Genomic DNA, 26,539 nt, shown 5'->3' with positions numbered 1-26,539 from the left:
GCCCTTGTTCTATTGTTGTAGTTATTATTGTTGTTGATGCCATCGTTGTTGGATAGGACAGAGAGAAATGGAGAGAGGAATGGAAGACAGAGAGGGGAGAGAAAGAGAGACACCTGCAGACCTGCTTCACCGCCTGTGAAGCGACTCCCCTGCAGGTGGGGAGCCGGGGGCTCGAACCGGGATCCTTACGCCAGTCCTTGAGCTCTGTGCCACTTGCGCTTAACCCACTGCGCTACTGCCCGACTCCTCTGCCTTAACTTCTTTTTTTAAATTTATTTATTCCCTTTTGTTGCCCTTGTTGTTTTATTGTTGTTGTTATTATTGTTGTCGTCGTTGTTGGATAGGACAGAGAGAAATGGAGAGAGGAGGGGAAGACAGAGAGGAGGAGAGAAAGACAGACACCTGCAGACCTGCTTCACCGCCTGTGAAGCGACTCCCCTGCAGGTGGGGAGCCGGGGTTCGAACTGGGATCCTTATGCCGGTCCTTGTGCTTTGCGCCATCTGCGCTTAACCCGCTGCACTACAGCCTGACTCCCCTGCCTTAACTTCTTAAGCAGTGTCATGAATTTAAAAGGAACTTTTGACTGTGAAGGGACATCACAACTTGATATAGTGTGGTGTTCAGGACTGGCTAGAGAAGCTTGGCCAGGTTCACTGTTTCTGTCACTTAGCATGTGATTCCAAATGAAGGCCAGGACAGTGCTGTTCAAACACATCCCAGACAGATTCACAATGCTGAGATCACACTTAAAAAATCAACAACTCAATGTCATCTAATACCAATCCATGCTTAAAATGTCCCAATTGTTCTAAGACTATCTTTTTACACATGTCCTGTTTCCTTTCAGTCATTTGTGTAAAAGTGTAAGAAAGTCCTTCCCTGAAGCAATAATCCCCTGTTGTGGTCTCTTCTTCTGTGTCAGCGGGTCTTATTCTATACTCTTTACTAGTTGATGACAATGATGCAAGTTCTTAGCTTCTTGATCCTTAATGTCCTCGCCTATAAAATGGGTATAAAGGGAAGCAATTCGCATGGCTGTTGGGTGTTATGATTTGAGTTAGTCATGTCTCTATGCTTTTTCATTCTCAGTGCTTGGAAGAATGGATGCATATAGTAAGCACCTGCTGTTTGATATTTTTGTGCTTTTTCTTGTTTTGGTAGTGACTGCTCACAGACCATTACTCAGCACTGCCAATCTCAAGTTCCTACAGCAACTTCCAAATTGCTACGAATTGGAATTGAGGCAATTAGACTTTTGAAGGAAATCATCATTTTTTAAAAAAAAACAAAATGGAATTCGTTTCAAATAATAGCTGTTCCTATCAGTATTTCCTAATACGTGTTATAAGAACCAAGAGATTTCTGACATACTTCAAGGGAAGAGGGTGTCATTGTTAAAAATAATATCACGGGAGAAACAAAGAAAGGACAAAATTGCTCACTTGAATAGTGTAATTTTTGTCATGCGCACAGCACAACCCAGGTCCTAGCCTGAAGCCTTCTCTGCATAAAAGAAGGCTCTTTCTCTATCTCTCTGCTTCTATGTAAAATAAATAAATAAATAAGTAAATCAATAAATCAATCTGGGACATTCATTTTTTTTTCTCTCTCTTGATGTTTCATTGTGTATATTACTAAGTTAAAATTTGTAGAAGCCCTTAGGAATAAAACCTACTTACCTCTGTTTGACTTCTAATCTATCTGCCAATGGACACTACACCCCAGCTCTGCTTTTCAAAAGACAAGTAACACATATACACATTCTGCTCAATGACCTTCAATTCCTTCAAAGGCCAGAAATAGGAGGGAATAAAACTTACCAGTTAACCCTTTAGTTAAGAGTAAGAAACTGTCTGCCACTGCCCTTTGGATTCTAAAAACTCATACAAGTTAGAGCCATCTTAAAAAGTTGACACAGGAAAGAGAGAAATTGGAAACCCCCCTAGTAACTGAAAAGATTCTCTAACAAAGTTCACCAGAACTCCTAGAGGACCTTACTGTCTTCCTACCCTCTAGGTGACTGACAGCCACAGGGACCTAACCAGACTGACAAGAGCAAGTCCTTTGGGTATATGCACTATACACAGAGATAAAGGGCAGACAGAGTATCATGGCTCACAGAGAATATTTGGATTCAGATGAATAGGAATGAATAAATGTTTTTCCTTTATTCTGTATTTGTTATAATCTTTGGACAAACCCCTTGCCCTCTCTGAGCTTCAGTTTCTTCACTTTTACTAACAGGAATAATTTTCATTAATAAGGACATTAAAAACAACTCAGAAAGATTAGGAAGTGCTTAATAGATGTGTAAAAACATTTTCTGCTAGGTGGGATATATTGCTTTAGCACCAACCTGACTGATTTGGTAAAATCTCTGGAAGCCCAATGGTAAACCAAACTGGATCACACAATTTTATAGAGGTCAGAATCTTGGATTTTAGGATCTCAAACCAGCTCTGGTTGTAGGAACAACACCAATAAGATGCATTTTATTTTTCTCTTTTCTCCTTTTACATTTCTTTATTTTAAACTTTTAAAAAAAATGTTTATTCCCTTTTGTTGCCCTTGTTGCTTTATTGTTATAGTTATTGATATCGTTGTTGTTGGATAGGATAGAGAGAAGAGAGAGGATGGGAAGACAGAGAGGAGGAGAGAAAGACAGACACCTGCAGACCTGCTTCACCACTTGTGAAGCGACTCCCTTGCAGGCGGGGAGCCGGGGCTAGAACTGTGACCCTTATGCCGGTCCTTGCGCTTTGCACCATGTGTGCTTAACCCACTGTGCTACCACTGCCCGACTCCCTACATTTCTTACTTATGTTTATTTACTTATTTGTGGTTAGAGGCAGATAATTTTGGAGGGAATAAGAAGCTAGAGAAAAAAAGACAGAGAGACCTTCAGCACTGCTTTTCTGCTCATGAAGCTTCCCCGCTGCAGATAGAGACTCATATCTTGAACCCACATCCTTGAGCACTGTCATGCATGCACTCAACCAGGTGTGCCAACTCCCAGCCTCAAGATGCATTTTCTTAAATTGATCATATCCTTGTAACAAAGGACTAGCATGGGAAATAATGGAAACTCAAGTAAAAAAAATATATATTCTGACATACCTTTGGAAGACAGCAATCCTATCAGTTTTTTTTTTAATTATCAGATTTAAGACTTTTAAAAATAATTATTACAATTATTTTTATTTTTTAGGGATTCCGAATTACAGAATGTTCCAAAAGAAGGTGGTGTCTTCTCAGGATATTCAATTAAGGTAGTTGAACATTTTGTTTCCTAAGTAACTCACATCCTTATTCCATGCTTGTTCCTTCCATGGACAGGAAGTCTGTTGCTACAAGGCCAGGCCATCCAGACATGCAACTGTTACTAATATTTTGAAGTCTTTGAGACAAAAGCCCGGCTTGCTAGAGAACTCTGGTTCAGCGGAGAGACAAGGGAGGTACAGTGAAGAGAGAATCAAAAGCCTGGAAATTTGCTGCTGAGAATAAATGCTAGCTGCTCCCTGAGGTGATTTGTCTGTGCACTCCACTCTCTACAGATGTTAGAGCCTCTTTCTGAGTAAGGACCCAAGGTTCTTTGGTAGCACTTTGATATCCTGCTCGAATTCAATATGTGAAATGGAGGCGTCTCTCTGTGACTTGGAGCCCACAGAAGGCTTTGAAGTCTGATCCAATTTTTGCTGCCTACTATTTGATGTTGAAAGGATGAAATGAAGAAAATGTACAGTTTTTGCCAGTAACTCTGCAGAGCATATGTAAGATTAAAAAAAAAAAAAACCCAAAATCCTTTGCATGATGTACTTAGAAATGTTAAATAGATTAATACCTTCCTATAGTTTTGCTTTTTTCTTTCTTAGGGATAAAAATTAAGGATAAGAGAAAATCAACAGATAGCTGTTTTTACATTGTGAGCTATAATTCATTGAAGAGGAGGGCTAGGTTGACTTGTTCAGAGGGAAAAAATTAATGAATGAAGCATAAAGGTGGCAACTTTGCTATTAATTGCTGCAATGGGAGGTGTTCCATTCAACTTTAATGTCAGATGGGGGGTGGTGACTCGGAACTCACATGCCCCCAATGTACAATAGTTAGCTTTTTTTTTTTTGCCATATAATCAGGACTAAGGGTCCCTAAGTTAAATAGAAATCATATCCTTAAAACTGCTTCATCAGAGAATAAAAATAATGTTTCTCTTACTGGGTCTTTCCAAAGCATTCAGTTTCTGGAACCAATTGCCAGTCTGCTCAAACATGCCGTGCTGCTCCAGATCACGAAGAGCTCAGTCTCTCAAGGGGAATCCCTGCAAAACCTGGTGAGAATATTTTGAATTGCACGTGGCTTCGACCATTCACATGTATGTAGATCTTTTCCCTTCATTTTTTAAATTTGTGGTTAATAGTGAATTAATCAGGATTGTAGGATTACAATGTATAATCCCACATCACACCCACCGACAACGTTCTGCGTCTCCACTCTCCCACCTTCCAAAGATAACCCCCATAGTTCTCACAAAGTCTTAGAGACAGTTTGTTTGTTTGTTTGTGTTTTGCGAGTTCATGTTTATCAGTTCTCTAGATTCCACATATGAGTGAAACTGTAATAAACAGTGTGGGCAAGATTGTCTAGAAGGCAGGACTAGGAGAGTAATATGACCTAATATAGGCCAAAAAAAAAAAAATTTCAGGGAGTGGGGCGGTAGCAGCGGGTTAAGCGCATGTGGCACTAAGCGCAAGGACCAGTGGAAGGATCCCCGTTGGAGCCTCTGGCTCCCCACCTGCAGGGGAGTCACTTCACAGGTGGTGAAGCAGGTCTGCAGGTGTCTATCTTTCTCACCCCTTCTCTGTCTTCCCCTCCCCTCTCCATTTCTCTCTGTCCTGTCCAACAACAACGACATCATCAACAACAACAACAACAAAGGGCAACAACAAGGAAAATAAATAAATGTAAAATAATTTTTTTTTAAATATCAGATTTAGAAAGCCATGAAAGCTAGAAACAAAATTTGTATTAAATGTGACAGTTTATTGCCCAGCCACACTAAGTTTACTTTTATTTTTTCACCAGTGCAAGCCTCTTTGCATAACCATTATTCTATCTACCCCCAACCCTCTAAAGTTACTTTTATAAGGGAAGAAATAATATCAAGGGTCATACTTTTAGAAAGCAGTTTCTTTCTTTCTTTCTTTTTTTTTTTTTTTTTTGCCTCCAGGGTTATCACTGGGGCTCAGTGCCTGCACTACGAATCCACTACCCCGGCAGGCTATTTTTTCCCTTTTGTTGCCCTTGTTGTTTATCACTGCTATTATTATTATTATTATTATTATTGGTATTGCTTTTGGATAGGACAGAGTGAAATCGAGAGAGGAGGGGAATACAGAGAGGGGAAGAGAAAGATAGACACCTGCAGACCTACTTCACAACTGTGAAGCGACCCCCTGCAGGTGGGGAGCCGGGGGCTCAAACTGGGATTTCTACTCCGGTCCTTGTGCTTCACACCATGTGCGCTTAACCCACTGTGCCACTGCCTGGCACCCGCAACTTCAAATTTTCAAGGAAAGATAAACAGTTAACTAGTTTTTGGTTAGTTTTAGGTAGTTCAGAATAAAACTCTAGGGCTCAGTAAAGAAAGTGGAGTTATCCAGTAGTTCTTCCCTCTTGGCAACAAGGCTATTCTTTCAGCAAGAATATCTTGGCACTCACTTTTGGGAAATAACTATTCCTAACTCTTTTTCTAAGTTTTTTTTATTACAGGATATGGTAAGAGGCACTTTCTAGATTTGTGTGTAGCTATAATTAATACTTCTGAAAGATAAAATAGAACCATGACCATAGAAATGTTGATAAACCAGAAGATACTGAGAACATTGTGGACTATTCTGATGAAAGAAATCATTCTAATTTAAAGTATCAATCTTACACCTAATAATGACCTTATGTATTTTTCTGAAGTAGGCAATTATCTCAAGATCTATCCAAATTTTTCTGTTTTATCAGTGACAAAGTAGGATAATATAAAGTCAGAAGTGCATAGTAAATATGGTCAGATCTTCAGTCCATGTGGAAGTTAAACACAGGGAAAGGCAAAAGAGAACAAGTAATGGAAATGCAGAATATAAAAAAGGAAAGTTTTCTTCAAAACCACACTTTTTTAGGAAATAAGGCTGCAGTTATTAAGAAGGGGTAGAAGTGTAAAAGGAAATTTATAGAAAAGATAGTATGGTGAAACTGAATCCATTATCTAAGAATTTATATGGCATCTGTCCAAAACAGTCTACTTTTTCATTGGGATATTTAGACCATTCACACTTAGTGTAATTATTGCTATGTTTTGGGTTGAATCTGTAAATTTACTATTTGTTTTGGATTTGTCCCATCTGGTCTTTGTTTTCTTTAGACATTCTCTTTTTAAAATATATACAGCTTCCAAAAAAAAAAAAGTATAGTTGAACCACTGAAGGCAAAGGTTTAGGAGTCATACCTGCCTAGATTCAAATGTCTACTTTCCTGTGTATTGGTAAACAAGTTCTATGACTACTCCTTACTCCATTATACACACTTCTAAGATGAGGGAAATACTAGTTTGTATCTGAAGGATTTTACTGAAGCATAAATGAGCAAATATGAGTCAAGGATATAGCATAGTGTCTACAGTAAAAGTCCACATTTATATCAGCTGTTGCAGTAGTAGTTACTACTAGTATCATAAAAATACAAAATTAGAGGCTCCAGGAGTGACACACCTGATAAAATGCGCATGTTAGAATATGCAAGGACCTGGATTCAAGCCCTGGTCTCCACTTGCAGGGGGAAGCTTCATGAACTGTGGAGCAGTGCTGCAGAGGTGTTTTCCTCCTCTGTCCCTCTCTATGTCTCTCTTTCCTCTCAGTTTCTCTTCATCTCTATCCAATAAGTAAATAAGACAAATACAAAATTAATTTACAAGTATGAAGAACTTGTAAGGCATTACTAAAGTTTGGGAGGATATTTCAGGGGATGTAAAAATATATTGCATTTTGAATTAACTATTTAAGGGAGAGAAAAAGAGATACAGACCTCATGAAGCTTCCCCATATGGGTGGGAAGCAGGGGTTCAAACCCAGGTCCCATGGTAATATGTGCTCTTAACTGGGTATGGCACTGCCTGACCCCCTGAAATGAAACTCTTGGGTAAATTACAAAAAAAGTTTTAAAATATATTTCTAATAATCCTGAAAATAAATATCTTGCCAGCAGAACAAGTTAAAACGACCCAAGTTGCATTATTTTATTTTTATTGTTTGGTGAAGGCTAAAGAGGAAAGAAAGTTTAGGCAAGAGAAAAACATCTTGGGAGGCTGGGCGGTGACGCACTAGCTAAGTGCTCATAGAACGAAGAGCAAGGATCTGGGTTTGAGCCCCTGGCTCTCCACCTTCAGTGGGAATGGGGGCGGTGTCACTTCACAAGTGGTGAAGCAGGTCTGCAGGCGCCTATTTTTCTCTCTACTTCTATATCTTCTCCTTCTCTCTCAATTTCTCTCTGTCCTATTCAACAACAGCAGCAACAACAATGGGGGGGGGGAGAAAAAGGCTACCAGGAGCAGTGGATTCGTAGTGCAGGCACTGAGCCCCAATGATAACCCTGGAGGCAATATATATATATAGTAGATCAAATTCTTATTGAACTTGGAAAGCAACAAAGATGAATCAAAGAACAAAAGTTTTCCTTTTTGTTTGCTTTCAAGGTTATCAGCTATAGAAACCAGAGTAAATTGTATGAGGAACATTTCAGCAAGCTATACACTTGTGCTTAAGTCTTTAGCTTAAGTAACTCATCATATCAACATTTGTTCTGTAGAAGTCTGAATGAGAATATTGTGACCTTTTCAATTAAGAAAAAATAACTGCAAATTTGCCTTCTAAGTTGCAGTAAATGCTAACTTCATTGTTCTATGAAGTGGTGGGTGGTTGGCTGGAGGTGAGGAGAGTGACTCTGGTTTCCCTTGCTATCCAACAAGTAGAGCCTTCCTATTTGGTATGTCTGGGTATGTTATCTGGGGGGTCTGGAATGCCAATACTATTAATTTACATGACTTTTAAAAATATATTTCCAAACACCACCACACCACCCACCCTCCCGCCAAAAAATAAAATAAAAACCTATCAAAGCACAACATAAAAAAAAAATCCTACATTCAGATAGCAGGGAAAAATCTATGAATCTAAAGTTGTTCAGTCAGGGCTGCTCTGCTGAGAATGCATAATTGTGGGTCTTAGACAAAAGCTGTCTCTCAACATTGAGCTTAATTAGTCCATTTTGGCTTGGTTTACCCCTCATATGAGAGGAGAAAGCACAAGTCCAGGAAGTACGTAAAACTCACTTTGCCAAGAATCAAATGGTTAAATTATCTAATTGTGATGAGAGGCATCTATATGAACTTGATCTGTTTTTACTTTGTAAAAAAATTAGCCTTTAGACATTTGTTCTTCTATTTATTTAACAAACAATTATTTTTTGTATTATCTTTATTTCATAGAGACAGCCAGAAATCGAGCAGGAAGGGGGTGATAGAGAGGGAAAGAGACAGAGAGATACCTGCAGCATTGCTTCACCATTCGCAAAGCTTTCCCCCTGCAGGTGGGGACCAGGGGTTCGAACCCAGGCCCTTGTACATTTGTAACTTGTGAGCTCAAGGAGGTGCACCACCACCCGGGCCCTTCCACAAACAATTATTAACACATATGAAATGCCAGACATTGTCCTGGACCAGTACCTTTCAAACTATTTCAAAAGTCCAGTTTTGCCATGGATATTTTACTTTGCAGTTTGCGTAGTCTGAATATTGTTGTGAAATACAATAAAAGTGAATTATTAGATCAATAGTCACATTTGGACTATTTATCCTTATGAAATTGAGTTTCTTTTTCGCCTCATCTTTTTCCTTTATTTTTTATTTTTGAATTTGTTAATTTCTTTATTGGAGGGTTAATGTTTTATAGTCAGCAGTAAATGCAATAGTTTGTACATGCATAATATTTCCCAGTTTTCCACATAATAATGCAAGCCTCACTAGGTCCTCTGCCATCCTGTTCCAGGACCTGAACCCCACTACCACCACCCCAGAGTCTTTTACTTTGGTGCAATACACTAGTTCTCCTCCACCTCCTCCTCCTCCTTCTTCCATGTCACAATCAGTGTTCTAGATAAATACATATGTGTGACACAGCCAGAAATTCCTATCCTCACACCACTACGTTCTAGCAGAGGGATGGCAATACGCAGAATGCATAATTGGCTATATGGATATTGGAAAAGCAGAGTGTTTGGGGGTGAAAATGCAACAGTGGAGATGACAAAGTATGGGGGGTGGGGTTAAAGAAAGGTTGCACTTTTTTTTTCTTTCCCTCCAGGGTTATTGCTGGGGCTCAGTGCCTGCACTATGAGTCCACTGCTCCTGGAGCTATTTTTTCCCCTTTGTTGCCCTTGTTGAAGGTTGCACTTTTAACCAGAGGGTCAGAGTGGGCTGTATGGAGAAGTCTTGAAGGTGGTGAACTAGTTAACCATGTGGATATCTGGAAGAACATTGCAGGCAGAGGAAACCTCCAATGACTAGGGTCCTGAGAAGACAGCTTGCATGGAGTATGTGAGGAATATAAAGAAGCCTGTGTAACTGAAGTGCAGTGAGCAAGGGAGAGGATTGTAGGAGGTAAGGAGACAGATCATTACTTCTTAATGTTTTAACAAACACCCCAGGGATCTAGTTAAAAATGAAGATTATGCTACAGCAGGTCTAGATGGCTCCTGAGATTCTGCGATGCTAACAAGCTTGCAGGTGGTACAGATGTTGTTGATCAGAGACCCACATTTTGAGTAGTGAGGTGTAAACCCAGAGCTACTGAGCACTTCTGAGCATTTTTCAGCAAAAGAATGACATGACTTGTCTCATGTTTTTAAATAATCAGAACAGCTACAAGATTGAGGATGCACTAGAGACCAGATAGTTTATATAAGTTTTTTTTTTCCAGAGAGTTGTCGCTTTCTAAAACCTATCACTCCCTTTCTGCGTTCTGAACTCAATTCTTATTCTTAATGTCTTGAGACGTGATTATTTATTACTATCACACTGAGTTGTACTGCAGAGATCCTGGGAGACTATTGTGAAATGGTACCAGCTACTCTTGCATTCAGTGACCCTTGAGTGTTACGATTTTTAACTGATGTGCCAGATTTTTACTTTTCTTCTCTCTCAACAGCAATAAAAAACTATAATTTTCTACGACTATAAATATATGCACTTTTTGTAACGTGGTTTCATTCTTCTTCACTATTTTTCTCCTTAATTGTAATCTAACTAAAGGTTTTTTGACAGTTTTTTTTCATATTTAAAGAATGGATATCAGTAAGTAATCCGAGAAAAATCCCAAATAACAAGATAAAGGCAAGCGCTACCTATAAAGTAGATGTTTGCTGTTGGTGGAATGTGAGGTGACTTGTTTATGTTTTCTTGGTGTCAGGTACTTAATTTGATTTTGTGACTTATTTGATCAAGGACTGTCATTGCCTACCAATGGGTTTTTTTTTTCTTTTTTCTTTTTTTTTACTGTTAACTTCTTTGGTTTTTTTTTTAAATTTCTTTATTGGGGAATTAATGTTTTATATTCGACAGTAAATACAATAGTTTGTACATGCATAACATTTCCCAGCTTTCCATATAACAATACAACCCCCACTAGGTCCTCTGTCATCCTTTTTGGACATGTATTCTCCCCCCTCACCCACCCCAGAGTCTTTTACTTTGGTGCAATATGCCAATCCAGTTCAGGTTCTGATTTCATTTTCTCTTCCGATCTTGTTTTTCAACTTCTACCTGAGAGTAAGATCATCCCATATTCATCCTTCTCTTTCTGACTTATTTCACTTAATATGGTTTCTTCAAGCTGCATCCAACATGGGTTGAAAACGGTGAAGTCACTATTTTTAATAGCTGAGCAGTATTCCATTGTGTATCTAGACCACAACTTGCTCAGCCACTCATCTGTTGTTGGACACCTGGGTTGCTTCCAGGTTTTGGCTATTACAAATTGTGCTGCTAAGAACATATGTGTACACAGATCTTTTTGGATGGGTGTGTTGGGTTCCTTAGGATATATCCTGAGGAGAAGAATTGCATGATCCTAGGGCAAGTCTATTTCTAGCCTTCTGAGAGTTCTCCAGACTGTTCTCCACAGAGGGTGGACAAATTTACATTCCCACCAGCACTGCAAGAGGGTTCCTTTGACCCCACAACCTCTCCAGCATTTGCTGCTGTTACCTTTACTGATGTATGACATTCTCACAGGAGTGAAGTGATAACTCATTGTTGTCTTTATTTGCATTTCTCCGATAATCAAAGACTTGGAGCATTTTTTCATGTGTTTTTTGGATCTCTTCTGTGGTGAATATTCATTCAGTCCATGACCTCTCCCCATTTTTGGATGGGGTCATTGGTTTTCTTGTTGTTGAGTTTGGCAAGCTATATATTTTGGCTATTACCCTCTTGTCTGATATATGGCATATAAAGACCTTCTCCCATTCTGTGAGGGGTCTCTTGGTTTGGGTAGTGGTTTATTTTGCTGTGCAGAAGCTTTTTAATTTGATGTAGTCCCAAAGGTTTATACTTGCCTTAGTCTTCTTTGTAATTGGATTAGTTTCATTGAAGATGTCTTTAAATTTTATGCAGAAAAGAGTTCTGCCAATATTTTCCTCTAAGTATCTGGAAGTTTTTGGTCTAACAGTCAAGTCCTTGATCCACTTGGAATTTAATTTTGTATTTGGTGAAATATAGTGGTTCAGTTTCATTCTTCTGCATGTTTCAAACCATTTTTTCCAGCACCATTTGTTGAAGAGACTCTGCTTTCCCCATTTCATAGTCTGGGCACCTTTGTCAAAGATCAGATGTCCAGAGGTGTGGAGGCTCTCAATTCTATTCCACTGGTCAGTGTGTCTATTCATGTTCCAGTACAATGCAGTTTTGATGACAATGACCCTATAATACAATTTGAGATCTGGGAGTGTGATGCCTCCAGTTCTGTTCTTTCTTCTCAAGATTGTTTTGGCAATTCTAGGTCTTTTCTGGTTCCAGATAAACATTTGTAGCATTTGTTCTATTCTCCTGAAAAATGCGGTTGGGATCTTGATGGGGATAGCATTAAATCTGTATATAGCTTTGGGTAGTATATTCATTTTGATGATGTTAATTCTGCCAACCCATGAACATAGAATATCTTTCCACTTCTTTGTGTCTTTTTCAATTTCCTTAAGTAGTGACTCATAATTTTCAGTATACAAGTCTTTCACATCTTCGGTTAGGTTTACTCCTAGATATTTTATTGTTTTTGCTGATATAGTAAAAGGAATTGATTTCTGGAGTTCAACTTCTTCTACCTTAGTGTTTGCATAGAGGAATGCCACTGACTTTTGAATGTTAATTTTGTAGCCTGACACCTTACTGTATTGCCTGATGATTTCCAAAAGCTTCTTGCTGGATTCTTTAGGTTTTTGCTGTGTATACTATCATGCCATCTGCAAGTAGGAAGAGTTTGACTTCTTCTCTTCCAATCTGTATCCTTTAATTCCTTGCTCCTGCCTGATTGCTATGGCAAGAACAATGGTGATAGTGGAAAGCCCTGGCTAGTACCTGATCTGAGGGGAAATGCTTCCAGTTTTTCACAAATGAGTAAGATGTTGGCTATAGGTTTGCTACATATAGACTCCACTATCTTCAGGAATTTTCCATCTATTCCCATTTTTTGTAGCGTTTTGATCATAAAGGGATGTTGTATTTTGTCAAAGGCTTTCTCTGCATCTATTTATGTGATCATGCGGTTTCTAGTCTTGCTTTTATTGATGTGGTGGATCACATTGATTCTTCTTCTTCTAGCGTTTGCCCTTCTTCCGTAGCCAGTCAACAGGTCAGGTTGAAAGCTTTCAGGAGCTGCTTGTTGCTGGCTTTGAAAGTGACTGGGATCCATGTGGATTCAGTCGGCTAGGAAGGATCGTCAGTTTCCCCAATGAATGGGTACTCACGGGATGCACCACGAGAAGGTCGATCCAATGCATCCCCACCACATAATGATTTAGTATGTTGCATTCAACCAACCTTGCATGCCTGGGATAAACCACACTTGGTCATGATGAACAATCTTTTTGATATACTGCTGTATCTGGTTGGCTAGAATTTTGTTCAATATTTTAGCATCTATGTTCATCAGAGATATTGGTCTGTAGATTTCTTTTTGGTTGTGTCCCTGTCTGCTTTTGGTATCAGAGTGATGTTGGCTTCATAGAAGGTGGAAGGCAGTATTCCAGTGTGTTCAATCTTCTGGAAGACTTTTAAAAGTAGAGGTATTAGTTCTTCTTTGAAGGTTTTGTAGAAATCATTTGTAAAACCATCTGGTCCAGGACTTTTATTTTTGGGAAGGTTTTTGATAACTGTTTCAATTTCATTAGCTGTGATGGGCCTGTTCATATTATCTAGTTCCTCTTTATTTAACTTGGGAAGTTCATAGGTATCTAGGAAACTGTTCATTTCTTCCAGGTTATCTAGCTTGGTGGCATATAGTTGTTCATAGATGCCTTGCATGACATGGTGAATTTATGCAGTGTCTGCTGTGATATCTTCTCTTTCATTTACGATATAATTTATTTGGGTCTTTTCCCTTTTTTCGTTTTGTGAGTCTGGCTAAAGGTTTGTCGATTTTGTTCACTCTTTCAAAAAACCAACATTTACTTTCGTTTATCTTTTGTATGGTTTTCTTATTTTCAATGTTACTGATTTCTGCCCTTACTTTAGTGATTTCTGTCCTTCTGGTTGCTTTAGGGTTCCTTTGTTCTTCTTCTTCTAGGACTTTAAGATGCTTGGGATGAATTCAATGTTCTTGAATTTGCTGATGCTGTCTTTGTGGCCTAACATATGGTCTATCCTTGAGAAAGACCATGTGGACTTGATTAAAATGTGTATTTCAGTTTCTTGTGGTGAATGACTCTGAAAATGTCCAATAGTTCTAGTTTATCTATCTCCTCATTTAGCTCCCTCATTTCTTTATTGATTTTCTGCCTGGATCACCTGTCAAGTTGAGAGAGAGGGGTGTTAAAGTCCCTTACTATTACTGTGTTGCTGTTAATATATTGCTGTAGATCTTTCAGTAGATGTTTGATATATTTACATGGCTTATCATTGGGTGCATAGATGTTAATAATTGTTAAGTCCTCTTGATTGACTAATCCTCTGAGTACTAAGTAGTGTCCATCCCTATGTTTTTAAATTTTATTTATTTTAAAGTCTATCATGTCAGATATGAGAATAGCTGTTCCTGCCCTTTTTCATGGGTCATTGGCTTGTATGATAGTTTTCCATCCTTTCACTTTGAGTCTGTGTTTGTCTTGTTGAGGTAGGTGGGTTTCCTGTAGACAGTATATTGTCGGGTTGTGTTTTCTGATCCATCTTCCTATTCTGTGCCTTTTAATAGGTGAATTCAAGCCATTGACATTTATTGATATCAAAGACTGAAGATATTTTTATGCCATTCTTGAATATTTTTAGAATATTCTGATCTATGGCATATTTATGGTGGTCTGACTGTTTATAGGAGACCTTTCAGAACTTCTTTTAGGGCAGGCTTGGTGATAGTTGATTCTTTCAACTCTTGCTTGTCTGAGATTTTTATGCCTCCATCTAGTCTGAATGACAGTCTAGCAGGATACAGTACTCTTGGTTGAAAGCCTTTCTCATTGAGCACTTGATAGATATCTTGCCATTCTCTTCTGACCTCTAGTGTTTGTGTGGAGAAGTATATTGCTAATCTTACGGGTTTTCCTCTGTAAGTGACTCTTTGTTTTTCTCTTGCAGCCTTCAGGATCCTTTCTTTATCCTTATTCCTTTCTATTCTAAATTGATGTACCTTGGTGTCTTTAGGTCTGGATTAATTCTGTTTGGGACCCTTTAGGATTCTTGAACCTTTATGTCTTTGATGTCGTCTAGACTAGAGATGTTCTCAGCTATTATGTCCTGAAGAATGCTTTCTTCCCCTCCCTCTCTTTCTTCCTCTGGCAAGCCAATAATGTGTATATTATTTCTTTTGAAGTCATCCTATAGGTCTCTGTTGTTGTTTTCAGTATCTTTTAATCTCTTTTGAGATCTCTTTCTACTTTTTTAGTTGTCTCTTCTTAGTTTTTGACAAGAGAATTAAAGGTTTGGAGAGTTATATTAGGTTGGCAGAAAAGGGGAGAGGACCCCCCTCTTTTAATGAGACTAGGGCTGTTTATGATGCTGTCACAACACTTTATTCAATACACATACAATCCCAATTCCCCAGTACCTCTCCTATGAACTATAATGGCGCAGGTAAGGTCTTGTCAGTGATCTCCTCTTAAACAGGCTGGTCAGTCTGGTCTCTCTGGCAGATCCGGATGTGGTCAGCCTGAAGAGCCGGTCCAGATGTGGTCAGCCTGAGGAACGGTCCACCTGGGTCCAACTTAGGAATCAGTAAACCATGACCACCCAAGGGTTGAGTTGAAGTGGTTGTGCAAGGAGCGGATGGGCGCAGGAGAGTGACATCAGGGATTGCTCCCTTTCAATCAGTCTGTTCAGTGTCCATTTCACTGACTTTTTATCCTATGCTTCCCCGGCTGGGGATGTGGAGTTACACCACCTCCCAGTCAATTAGGTTTGGGCTTATCTAACACGTCAAACTAAACTTATCAACCTAAACAGGCGCATCTGTTAGCTCAAGCCTCTGGTTGCTGTTTGTGAGGAAAATATTTTTCTCTCTCAAAAATATTTTGACAAATATTTACCATCAACTTCTCACAAATATTTACCAGTAGTTTCATAAATATTTTTCACACATTTCATTACAAACACTTACCACTTGTAGGCCCACAAATATTATTCTACGCATACACTTCTTATTATTTTGTCACTTAACTAAGTATTTTAACATTTTAAATATTCAGGCATTCTAATGTTACTCCAGATCTGGGCATTGGTCACAGCATATCTGTTCAGGGATTTGAGGTCCTAATGTCTGTCTTAAGGGTACCTTGTTTTCTTCTGGTATATACAAGGGACACCTGACTGAATGCATGAATTTTCCTGTTCCTGACAGTCTTCGATCTTGCTACTTCTGTCTTCAGCCTCATTTATTCTATTCTCTCTCCCCTCTACTGTTTTCTGGAGTTCATCTATTTTTTTACCCTGTTCTGCTACTGTTTTAGCTTGTTCGGATAATTGTGTTCTTAGCTCAGCTATTTCAGCTTTCAGCTCTCTAATAACCTTGAGATAATTAGTGTTTTCTTCCAGGGTCTCATTTGTTGTTTATGCATTTCTGATGACAATTCTTTCAAGCTCTTTACTCACTCCTGTGATTGTTTCCTAAACTAGGTTTGAATATTGACCTCATTATTCTGTGATTCAACCTTTGGGGGGCTTTTAGTTGGACTCTTATCCTGGTTCATTTCTCCAGTTTTTCTTCTTGTTGGTTTAAGCATTCTATATAGTATGTTATGAGGTCCTTTTCTCAGTGCTTTTCAAATTATTGATCACTCTTGCCTGGATTGACTTATGTCTAAGTAAGGTAATTAAAACGTTCACATTTGTGGAAATTGACAGTTGTTTCAATATTATTTTATTCCCTGAGTTGGAGCTCAGTGGCTTAAAAGACTCTTTTGTGCTTATTCTTCCCTATATGCTATGGGAGCCTGAGGGCTTTTAAACTATAAGTAGGCTTCTTAGCGTAATCACTGACTCATGACTAAGAGATAAAGCAGGGTGGAGCAGAGATAATCCATTGGTTATGCCAAGAGACTCTCACAGTCCCACTGCTAGGCCACCAAGGTATAGATCTTCAGCCCCCCCACCCCCCAGTGACCCAGATTCTGAGGGCAGTAGCCATGGAGACTCACAGTTGAATTTGGTGAGTCATAGGGGAGTCCTCCTCCCTTCAGCCACCTTTTTGTTGGTGAAACAGACTGGAGGTGGTGTCTCAACTAGTAAACTACCATACTATTACCAGCCACTTAATCTCTTCCCTAGGCTCCTCTGTGTCCATGAGCCACACGTGTTTGCACTCACCAGTGATTTGGTGGGTTCCTGAAGTTATTCTAATCCTGTCTTATTGCAGTCCCAGGTGGTCTCCTTTGGTATTCCTAGTTAACCCGGGAGAGGAGAGGAGAGAAACACAGCAGCTGCTGCTTCCATAGCCCCACCTCCCACCGCTGGGTTTTCTGTGATACCACACCTAAATGATGTCATTCTCCCCTTGTTTAACTTTCTTGCCTACCGGTGACATAAAGTATTCCTATTTCTTTTCAAAGGTCAAAGAGTCACCACACTGGTGGAGAGTAACTGTAGCACACCTTAAAGATGAAGCATTGTAAATTTTTAGGGAGCTAAGGGATAAACAGTATTATAACAACTTCCAAAGGTGATGTTAATTAGCAGGACACAGTATTAGGTGTGGTCCAACCCCCAGGAAGAACCTATTGAATTTATTGAGCTTCTGTGATCTAATGTTAGGTCTTTTTTTTTTTTAACTATGTATTTTTTTTTGGATAGTGACAGAGAAGTTGAGAGGGAAGTGGAGGGGAGAAAGCTGTATTATTTTACAAAACACTTGTGAAGCTGCTTCATTGCAAGTGAGGACTGGGGCATTGAACCCTGGGTCGTTGTACACCAAAATGTGATTTAAATTTTATGGCCTGTCCTCCTCATAATTGCTGCATGTCACACATTCTTTTACCTAGTTGCCTGTCTAATGCCATCTACTTTGTTATTGTCCTTTACCTTCCTTTTTGCTCATTTTAGAGTTGTTGATCTTTGCAGTTCAGCTACTATCAGAAAGCAAATTTGGACTACATTTTATCCCTGGAACTCTTTTTTTTTTAACATTTATTATTTATTATTGGATAGAGACAGAGAGCAATTGAGAAGGGATGGGAAGCTTTCCCCCTGTAGGTGGGGACCAGAGGCTTGAACCTGGGTCCTTGTGCACTGTAATGAGTCAACCTTAACCTGCTACACCACTGTCTGGCCCCTATCCTTGCAACTTTTTTTTCTAATTTTTTTTATTATCTTTATTTATTTATTTATTGCATAGAGACAGCCAGAAATTGAGGAGGAGAGGGAAGCAGAGAGAAAGAGGGACAAAGAGACACCTGCAGTACTACTTCACCACTCGTGAAGCTTTCGCCTTGCAAGTGGGGACCAAGGGCTTGAACCCTGGTTCTGGGACATTGTAACACATGAGCTCAACCAGGTGTGCCACCACCCGGCCCCTAGGAACTTTTTATCTTTAGGGCAATGACAACAACAAATCATAATTCTCCTATGACTGAAAGATGCAAGGTTTTCAATGTGAACACCAGAACTGTCCCAAGATAATTGAAATAAGTTGGTCACTCTATGATATAGAAGTTGAGCTTGATTTGGGCATGACCTTTTTTCTTCTTATCATATTATTACATGAGGTTAAGGCTAAGTATTAGGTCTGTGCTACAGAGTTACCTCTCACTGACTGCCTGCATTTGGAAAGACTTGTTGCCAGCTTGATGAACAGCAAGCACTATGATCATTAAGGGCTCAGAAGTCGCCTAGTTGAGACAGGGTGAGCATGTTCCTATGCCAGAGTCTCAAAAGCAGTATAATCTCTGTCTCATTCCTGCATCTCATTAAAGTATTTTACAAAGTTGGATGGTTGGGGGGGGGGGGACTTATTTTTGCTTAGATTGTTACTACTAACATATCTGGAGAAAGTTCAGGGGAGACTATTTCCGGTGTTTTTCTGAATGTATTAGGTCAAGATACACTTTTTTCCATGCTAAATTAGGTTTTGGCTTTGACCCAGGACATCAGGAAAGCAGCTGCCAAACTGCTTGTGAGTAAGGCAAGGGCTTGTGAGTCAAGTTAGGGAACTTGGCTTCCAGAATTGGATGTTTATGGGATGGTTGTTAAAATGTATGGAAATCATTTTTCTTTTTCAATTCTTCTCTTACTTGATGTATTTGAAACAGCACATACTCTATAGACTACCCTATTAATGCTGGCTGCCTGTTCACTTCATTTTGTAGTATTCTTTCTTGACTTTAAAATTAAACACACAATTGCTTAGTGGTAGAAGTGGAATGATTTTTCTTCTTTTTACTTTTGTTTTCTAAGATTGGGGTTTACAATATTTTTCTTTTTTTAATTAACAGAATTTTTAAAACTTCATCATTTGCTAAGTTTTTTTTTTTTTTTTTTAGTTTTTTTAATCATTGTATTGGAGGGTTAGTGGTTTACAGTTGTTGACACCTGTATACAATTTCTCATCCTCTGATGATAGGCATCTACAAAACACATTTACCCCCACCATAAGTCCTTCTCCTCCATCATGCATCAGGACCCCAATGCACTCTCCATCCTCTTATTTCCCCTCTTCCAGAGTCCTGAATTCCAGCAAATATACATGATATACCATACCAAGTCCTTTTCAGTCCTAGTTTCTCAAGTTCTACTGATAAGTGAGATCGCCTAGTGTTTATCCTACTCTTCCATGCTTATCTCACTTAACATGATTCTTTCAAGCTCTGTCCAAGATGAAGCAAAGGAGATGTCAGTTATCATTTTCACTGCTGAGTAGTATTTCATTATGTAAGTATACTGCAATGTTTTATTTTTAGTGGAACTTGTTTATTGCACTGAATTAGACTCTGTAATCCTTGATCCCAGTGAGAAAATAAACATGTCATAGCTTTCAAAATGTACTCAGAACAGTTGTGTGCGAGTGCGAGTGGTGGTGCATAAAACTAGCTGGGGAGTCCGCCACAGGTCACTACCAAGACCTTCCAGGGCATATGGACAGGAGACCCCCCCCTCAGATGTGGCTTTTTATAGGTTTCTGGTTGGTCACAATGGCTCCCAAGAGGACACACTTGCAGGGCAGTCATGGCCAGGAGGTCACAGCAGAAGGGTGGGTCAGTGATGGCCAGGGGTCACCGGGAGGCCAGCCATAGGTCTTCCCCTTCATGGTAGAAAACCTAATGCTTTCATTACCATCGGGGCTTGGGTGTGGTCCTTATATGACCCTAGGACCCAAAATCCTATGTGTGTCTGGAGATTAGTAGTTACTGAATAAAATCTGTAGGACCTTTAGGATACTTTCCATATCCATTTGGAAAACATCTGTGATCAGCTTTGCCTGAAAACCTCTGCCTCTCTTTAAATGAAATGGCTCAATCACACTGAAATCCATGCCCGTGTTTAGGACATTTAGGGAACATAGGAGAGATGGGAAATAAGTAAGTTGATGCCACTTTGCCCAGCATGTGCGTCACTCCTTGTGAATGTTGCATGGGTACTTGAGGGGAATGTGTGCTTATCCCTTCTGAGGTGCACAGTTCGGTAGATATCAATTAGGTCCATTTCATCTATGGTTTCATTTAAGATCACTCTCCCCCTATTGATTTTGTTGGTTTTTTGGTTTTTTTTGTCCTGATGATCTGTCTGCTGTGAGTGGTGTGTTCAAAGCTCCTACTATGATTGTCTTACTATTCATATCTCCCTCAAGTTCAGTAAGTACTTGTTTGATCTATTTAGGTGCACTTGAGTTTGGGGCATATATTTTTATGACGGTCTTTTTGTTGGGTTAGTCCACTGACCACCGTGTAATGTCCCTCTCTGTTCCTTTCAATACCTGAACATCTGTGTTATCAGAAGGCAGAGTAGCTGTCCCTTCCCTCCTGTTGTGAATTAGTGTCTTAGAATAGCTGGCTGCAGCCTGGGACATGATGTTTCCATTTCTCTTTTCTTTGGATGTGTAATTCCCGAAGAAAAGTGCCGGATGGATCCTGCTCTTTACTCCATTAAGCTACTCAGAGACTTTTGAAAAGTGAATTTGGGCCGTTCACATTTAGGGTCTTTATTGCTCTGTGTGGTTCATTTATGTCCATTCTGATTCCGAGGCTATCTTAATTGTTGACTCTTTGCCTATTTGTTTCTATCTGTCCTTTTGTGTAGATGAGTTTCCCCGATGTGTTCCTCACTGAATTTTCTTGTGTTTTCTGTACATCTCTGTTCCTGGGTTTTCTTGTGGTGACCATCAGTTGAATAGCTAACTCATTGTATGTGAGAAAGTCGTGTTTAAATTGATCTCAGTTAGCAAACATTTGGTAGAAAGGCTTTGTCCTTTAACTCCTTTTCTTGCTTGATTAATGTTTCCTCTATTTCTAGTCTACTGCTGTCCACCTCACTGAGAATGTGCATTCCGTTGCTTCCTCCTTTCTCATCGATAATTTTTATAAGGTGAGGTTGAGGTTAGCAAGTGCCTGTAGCTTTTGGATATTTGAAGAGACCATTATTTACCCCTCATACGTGAAAGACAACTTTGCAGGCTGCCAAATTCCTGGTTGGAATTTCCTCTTTTTTAGTACTTGGAATATGTCGCCCCACTCTTTCCTTGTGTCTTGGGATTGTGGAAGGAGGTCTGATGGAAACTGGATAAGTCTACCTTTATATGCAACTTCTTTCCTTCTCCTAGATAGAAGCCTTCAAATTGTGTACGTTGACATTGAGGTTTGATAGTTTTACAGGGATGTACCTCCTTGTTAGGCATTTTGCATTCATGTACCTGAGTGTGTGCTCTGCCTCTGGAATAGGTATATCCTGAAGATTGCCTGAGTGAGGACAGTTCTCAGCTAAAATTTCTCTCAAATGCTCACTAGTTTTCTGACCCCCTTCTCATCCACAGATATTCCTTTTTAAATTAATTTTAATTTAATTTAATTATATTTAATTTAATTTTTGCCTGCCTCCAGGGTTATTGCTGGGCTCAGTACCTGCACCATGAATCAAACCACTGCTCCTGGAGCCCATTTTTGCCCCCCTTTGGTTGCCCTTGTTGTTGTAGCCTTGTTGTGGTTATTATTATTGTTGTTGATGTCATTAGTTGTTGGATAGGACAGAGAGCAATGGAGACAGGAGGGGAAGACAGAGAAGGGGAGAGAAAGACAGACACCTGCAGACCTGCTTCACCGCCTGTGAAGCTACTCCCCTGCCGGCTGGGAGCCGGGGGTTTGAACTGGGATCCTTCCACCGGTCCTTGTGCATAGCGCCACGTGTGCTTAACCCGCTGTGCTACTGCCCAAGCCCCATCCTCAGATATTTCTATCACACTTATATTCGACCTTTTGACAGAGTCCGCAATTTCCCAGAATTGCTACTTTATTTCTAAACCTTTACTCTCCCTCATCTGTACATTGACATGTGGGTTAACCCTTCCTTCTAGACTAGAACTTTCCTTCTGCATGAGTGTGTCTACTGCCTAAGCCTTCCATCTGAGCTTGAACGGCACTCAGAGTGTCTTTCAACTCTGTACTTCTGATGCAAGTTCTCTGTAGGGCCATGGTCCTTTCTTTATGCAGCAGGAATCACAAACTCCTGCTGTACTTTGATCTTTCTTCCATTGATAGAAATTTCACCCCATATATGTACGTAAGTGACATTTTAATTACTGGCTTAACACCTTTTGATAGGCTGGAGATAGAGTCTATTATCAACACAGGGCAGTGACAAAAATCAACCGCCCCCCCCCAACAAAAAAATTAGTGCGGCCTAGGAGAGGAGTTCAGACACTTGAAGCACTAGCCCACCACTCATGAAGCCTCCCCTTGGAGGTGGGCTCTGGGGGTGTGGCGAGCCCTGGTCCTGGCACATGCTCATGTGTCTGTCTTCTGGGTTGGTTACCCCTGCACCCTACTAAGAGGTATCGAATATCCCAGGCTTATGGAAACTGATAGAGGCCAACCCAGGCCATGGGAGACCAGAGAGCCAGGGAGGAAGGTGCCCTGACCTTGGGGGAAGCCCAGTCTGAGACAAGGAAGAGGCCGTGTCATCAGTGAGGGTGGCCTGCATGTCATGGCCACTGTGATGTGTGTGTGCAGCAGGCTCAGTGCCTCCAGACACTGTGAGCTCTGGCTGCCCCTCCCTTGAGAATGCAGACTCTAGGTTGGGGCAGGAAGCCAGGTGGGCAGTGCTGGGCAGGGCCTGTGGCTGGGGTGACCCCCAGGGGCGCAAATGAAAAGAAAGCACCAAAAGTAGACCAATGCAAAATCACAATTTATTTCACATTCTATTAATGCATAATCACAATTTATTTCACAGTCTGGGAGGCACCCTATGGGGCAGCGGGGTCTTCAGCGGCAGACAGTTCAGAGGCAGCAGGGGCCCTGGCCTCAGCGGGATGCAGGGAGCATCTCTCTCTCAGCTCTCGGCCTCCACCTGCAGAGGAGACAACAGGCCTCTGAGATCTGCAGTTAGGGGTGACCTCCCCCCCCCCCATGCCCACTAACTCACCAGGCCATGTGAGGGGCCCTGTTTCCTCATGTCCTGAGCGGGTGGACACGTGTCCTGCAGCCGTTGTGGGGACCCAGACAGCAGCCGCAACAAAGCCGCAGGAGACGGTTCAGCAGCCTGCGGGCTGCCCCATGTCGAATGGGGATCCAGGTGGCAGAGGGGCTGCTGGCCTGTGCGCCCTGGCCCGAGGGGGGGCAGCTCTCCTCCCCAGGTGCTGGGGCTGCTGCAGAGGAGGGGGAGGGGCCGGAGGCAGGGCAGCTGCCTTGTGGTGTGTTGGGAGGCACTGCTGGGGGGCCCAGGCTGGGGGTGGACGTGGACGTGAAGACAGGGAGACTGGAGCACTTGGGGGGTTGGCCAGGCTCCCGGGCCTCGTCTTGCTCCCAGGAGCCGGTGCGCAGGGCTGGTGGGGCAGACACACACCTCCTGCTCCTGCTCCTGCTCCTGCTCCTGCTGGCCCTCTTCTTCATACTTGGCTGCAGGCTGGAAGGAATGGACTGGTCAGCTGGGGCTGGCTCATCGGAGGAGGTGGGTTCCCTGTAGGCTTCCATGGGTCCCATGCCCTGGGTCACCCATGGGTGGCTCAGGATCTCTGGCCACCCAATTCGCTCCTTGGGGTCAGAGTTGAGCATGCGGTGCAGAAGGTTTTGGAGCTCCTGGGAGAGCCGGGGCTTCCTTCTGAATAGAGTCCAGATGGGTCGTTCCTCTGGCAGGTGACCTTTCACCATTTCATACAACACCACCCCCAGGCTCCAGATGTCCACCCCGGGGCCGTAGGTGCCCCCGGTCACTATCTCGGGCGCCATGTAGCCTAAGGTGCCCTGCAGGCTGTCCATGGACTGCTGGCGAAAATGGCCACTCAGGCCAAAGTCCGTGATCTTGACCCGGTTCAGGCTTTGTAGGAGAATATTCTCGGGTTTGAGGTCCCTGTGAGCGATTCCTTTGGCGTGGCAATATTCCATAGCCGAGGCCAACTGGCGGAACACCCTCCTGGCCTCCTCCTCCCTCATGGGGCCCTTGCGGCAGAGATAGTCCCGCAGGTCTCCCCCCCTCACGTAGGGCATGACCAGCTGCAGTTGGAATGCCATCTCTATGGTGCCCAGCAGGGGCAAGATGTTGGGGTGGCTCAGACCTCGCATGACGTTGCACTCGTGATGCGCCATCTCCAGGCCTGTCTGCCCCAGCATCTTCATCCTCTTGATGACCACTTTTCTGCCGCTGTGACGATGGCGGGCCAGCACGACGACAGAGAAGCTGCCGGCCCCAAGGGTGCTCAGGACACAGAAGTCGTCCTCGGCCATTCCCTCTCCCAATGGAGAGGTCTTAGGCCGGGCCATAGACCTATCTACACTCACTGTAGACTAACTAGGAACTCTAAGCTCGCACTGTCACTACCAAAAAACAACAAGCGAGATCTAACTTACCTTCTACTCTTACTGGCTCTACCCAAAACAGGGGTAGTCAAACTAGAATGCGCTAGGGCTATCCTAGATAACTAAGGGGAGGGGGTGAACAAGGGAAGGGGAAAAAGGAGAAGAGGAGAGTAAAGGGGGAGGGGGAGAAAGGGAGTGTGGGGTAGGGGAAAGGAGTGGGGAGAGGGGTAATGGGAGGGGTATCAGGTAAAGTGCAGGGATGGAGAGAGGGGAATCAAAAGAGCGAGAACCGAGAGCGAGAGCGAGTGTGTGGGAGTGGTGGTGCGTAAGCTAGCTGGGGAGTCCGCCACAGGTCACTACCAAGAGCTTCCAGGGCATATGGACAGCAAACCCACCTCAGACGCGGCTTTTTATAGGTTTCTGGTTGATCTGGTCACAATGGCCCCCAAGAGGTCACAGCAGCAGGGCGGGGCAGTGATGGCCAGGGCGGGGCAGTGATGGGCAGGGATCACGTGAGGTCAGCCACAGGTCTTCCGCTTCATGGTAGATAAGCTGATACCTTTATTATCATAGGGACCTGGCTGTGGTCCTTACATGTATGGCCCTAGGACCCTAAATCTTTGTGTTTCTGGGGGTGACTAGAGATTAGTAGTTACTGAATAAAATCTGTAGGACCCTTGGGACACTTTCCATATCCATTTGGAAAAATCTGTGATCAACTTTGTGTGAAAACCTCTGTTTGAATGAAATGGCTCCATCACAGTGAAACCCATGTCCGTGTTTAGGACTTTTAGGGAACATAGGAAAGATGGGGAATAAGTAAGTTGACGCCAGTTTGCCCAGCACAACATTCGCTCCTTGTGAATGTTGCATGTGTACTTGAGCGGCATGTGTGTTTATCTCATCTGAGGTGGACAGTTCCGTATATATCGATGAGGTTCATTTTATCTATGGTTTCATTTAAGATCACTATCTCCCTATTGATTTTTTTGTCCTGATGATCTGTCTGCTGTGATTGCTGTGTTAAAGCTCCTACTGTTGGGAGTCTGGTGGTAGCTCAGTGGGTTAAGCCCAGGTGGTATGAAGCTCAAGGACCTGCTTAAGGATCCTGGTTCGAGCCCCTCCCCCTGCTGGCTCCCCACCTGCAGGGGAGTCACTTCACAGGCAGTGAAGCAGGTCTGCAGGTGTCTCTCTTTCTCTCTCCCTCTCTGTCTTCCACTCCTCTCTTCAGTTCTCTTTGTCCTATCCAACAATGATAACATCAATAATACATGCAACAATAAAAACAACAAGGGCAACAAAAGGGAATCAATCAATCAGTCAATCAATCAATAAATGAATATTAAAAGAAAAGGTTCTGACTATTGTTGTGTTATGGTTCATGTCTCCCTTAGGTTCAGTAAGTACTTGTTTCATGTATTTGGGTGCACTTGAGTTTGGGGCATATATTTTTATGTAGGTTACGTCTTTTTGTTGGGTTAGTCCATTGACCATCGTTTAATGTCCTTCTCTGTTCCTTCCTTTACCTTAACATCTGTTTTATCACAAAGCAGAGTAGCTGTCCCTTCCCTTATTTTGTGAATTATAGTATCTTGGAATAGCTTGCTTTAGCCTGGGACACTATGTTTCCATTCATCTTCCCTTTGGATGTGTGTTTTCTGAAGACATGTAGTGGGTGGATCCTGTTCTTTACTCCCTTAAGCTCCCCTACTGGAGACATTTGAAAAGTGAAGTTAGGCCTTTCACAATTAGGGTGTTTGTTGCTCTGTGTGGCTTTATTATGTCCATTCTGATTCCGAGGCTGTCTTAATG

The 26,539-nt window shown here is 41.7% G+C and overlaps 1 protein-coding gene across 1 annotated transcript in view; it reads left to right on the top strand.

Annotated features, from left to right (window-relative positions):
• Positions 1 to 26,539, top strand: part of MYO3B (myosin IIIB) — a 508,363-nt gene that overhangs the window by 353,663 nt on the left and 128,161 nt on the right. The window contains exons 29-30 of the mRNA XM_060177727.1: positions 3,210 to 3,270; positions 4,229 to 4,328. Of these exons, the coding sequence (XP_060033710.1) occupies positions 3,210 to 3,270; positions 4,229 to 4,328 (161 nt within the window). The remainder of the gene's footprint in view (positions 1 to 3,209; positions 3,271 to 4,228; positions 4,329 to 26,539) is intronic.

Source organism: Erinaceus europaeus, chromosome 18 (assembly GCF_950295315.1).
Source record: "Erinaceus europaeus chromosome 18, mEriEur2.1, whole genome shotgun sequence".
Classification (NCBI taxonomy): domain Eukaryota; kingdom Metazoa; phylum Chordata; class Mammalia; order Eulipotyphla; family Erinaceidae; genus Erinaceus; species Erinaceus europaeus.
This window is presented reverse-complemented; position numbering and strand designations above follow the sequence as displayed.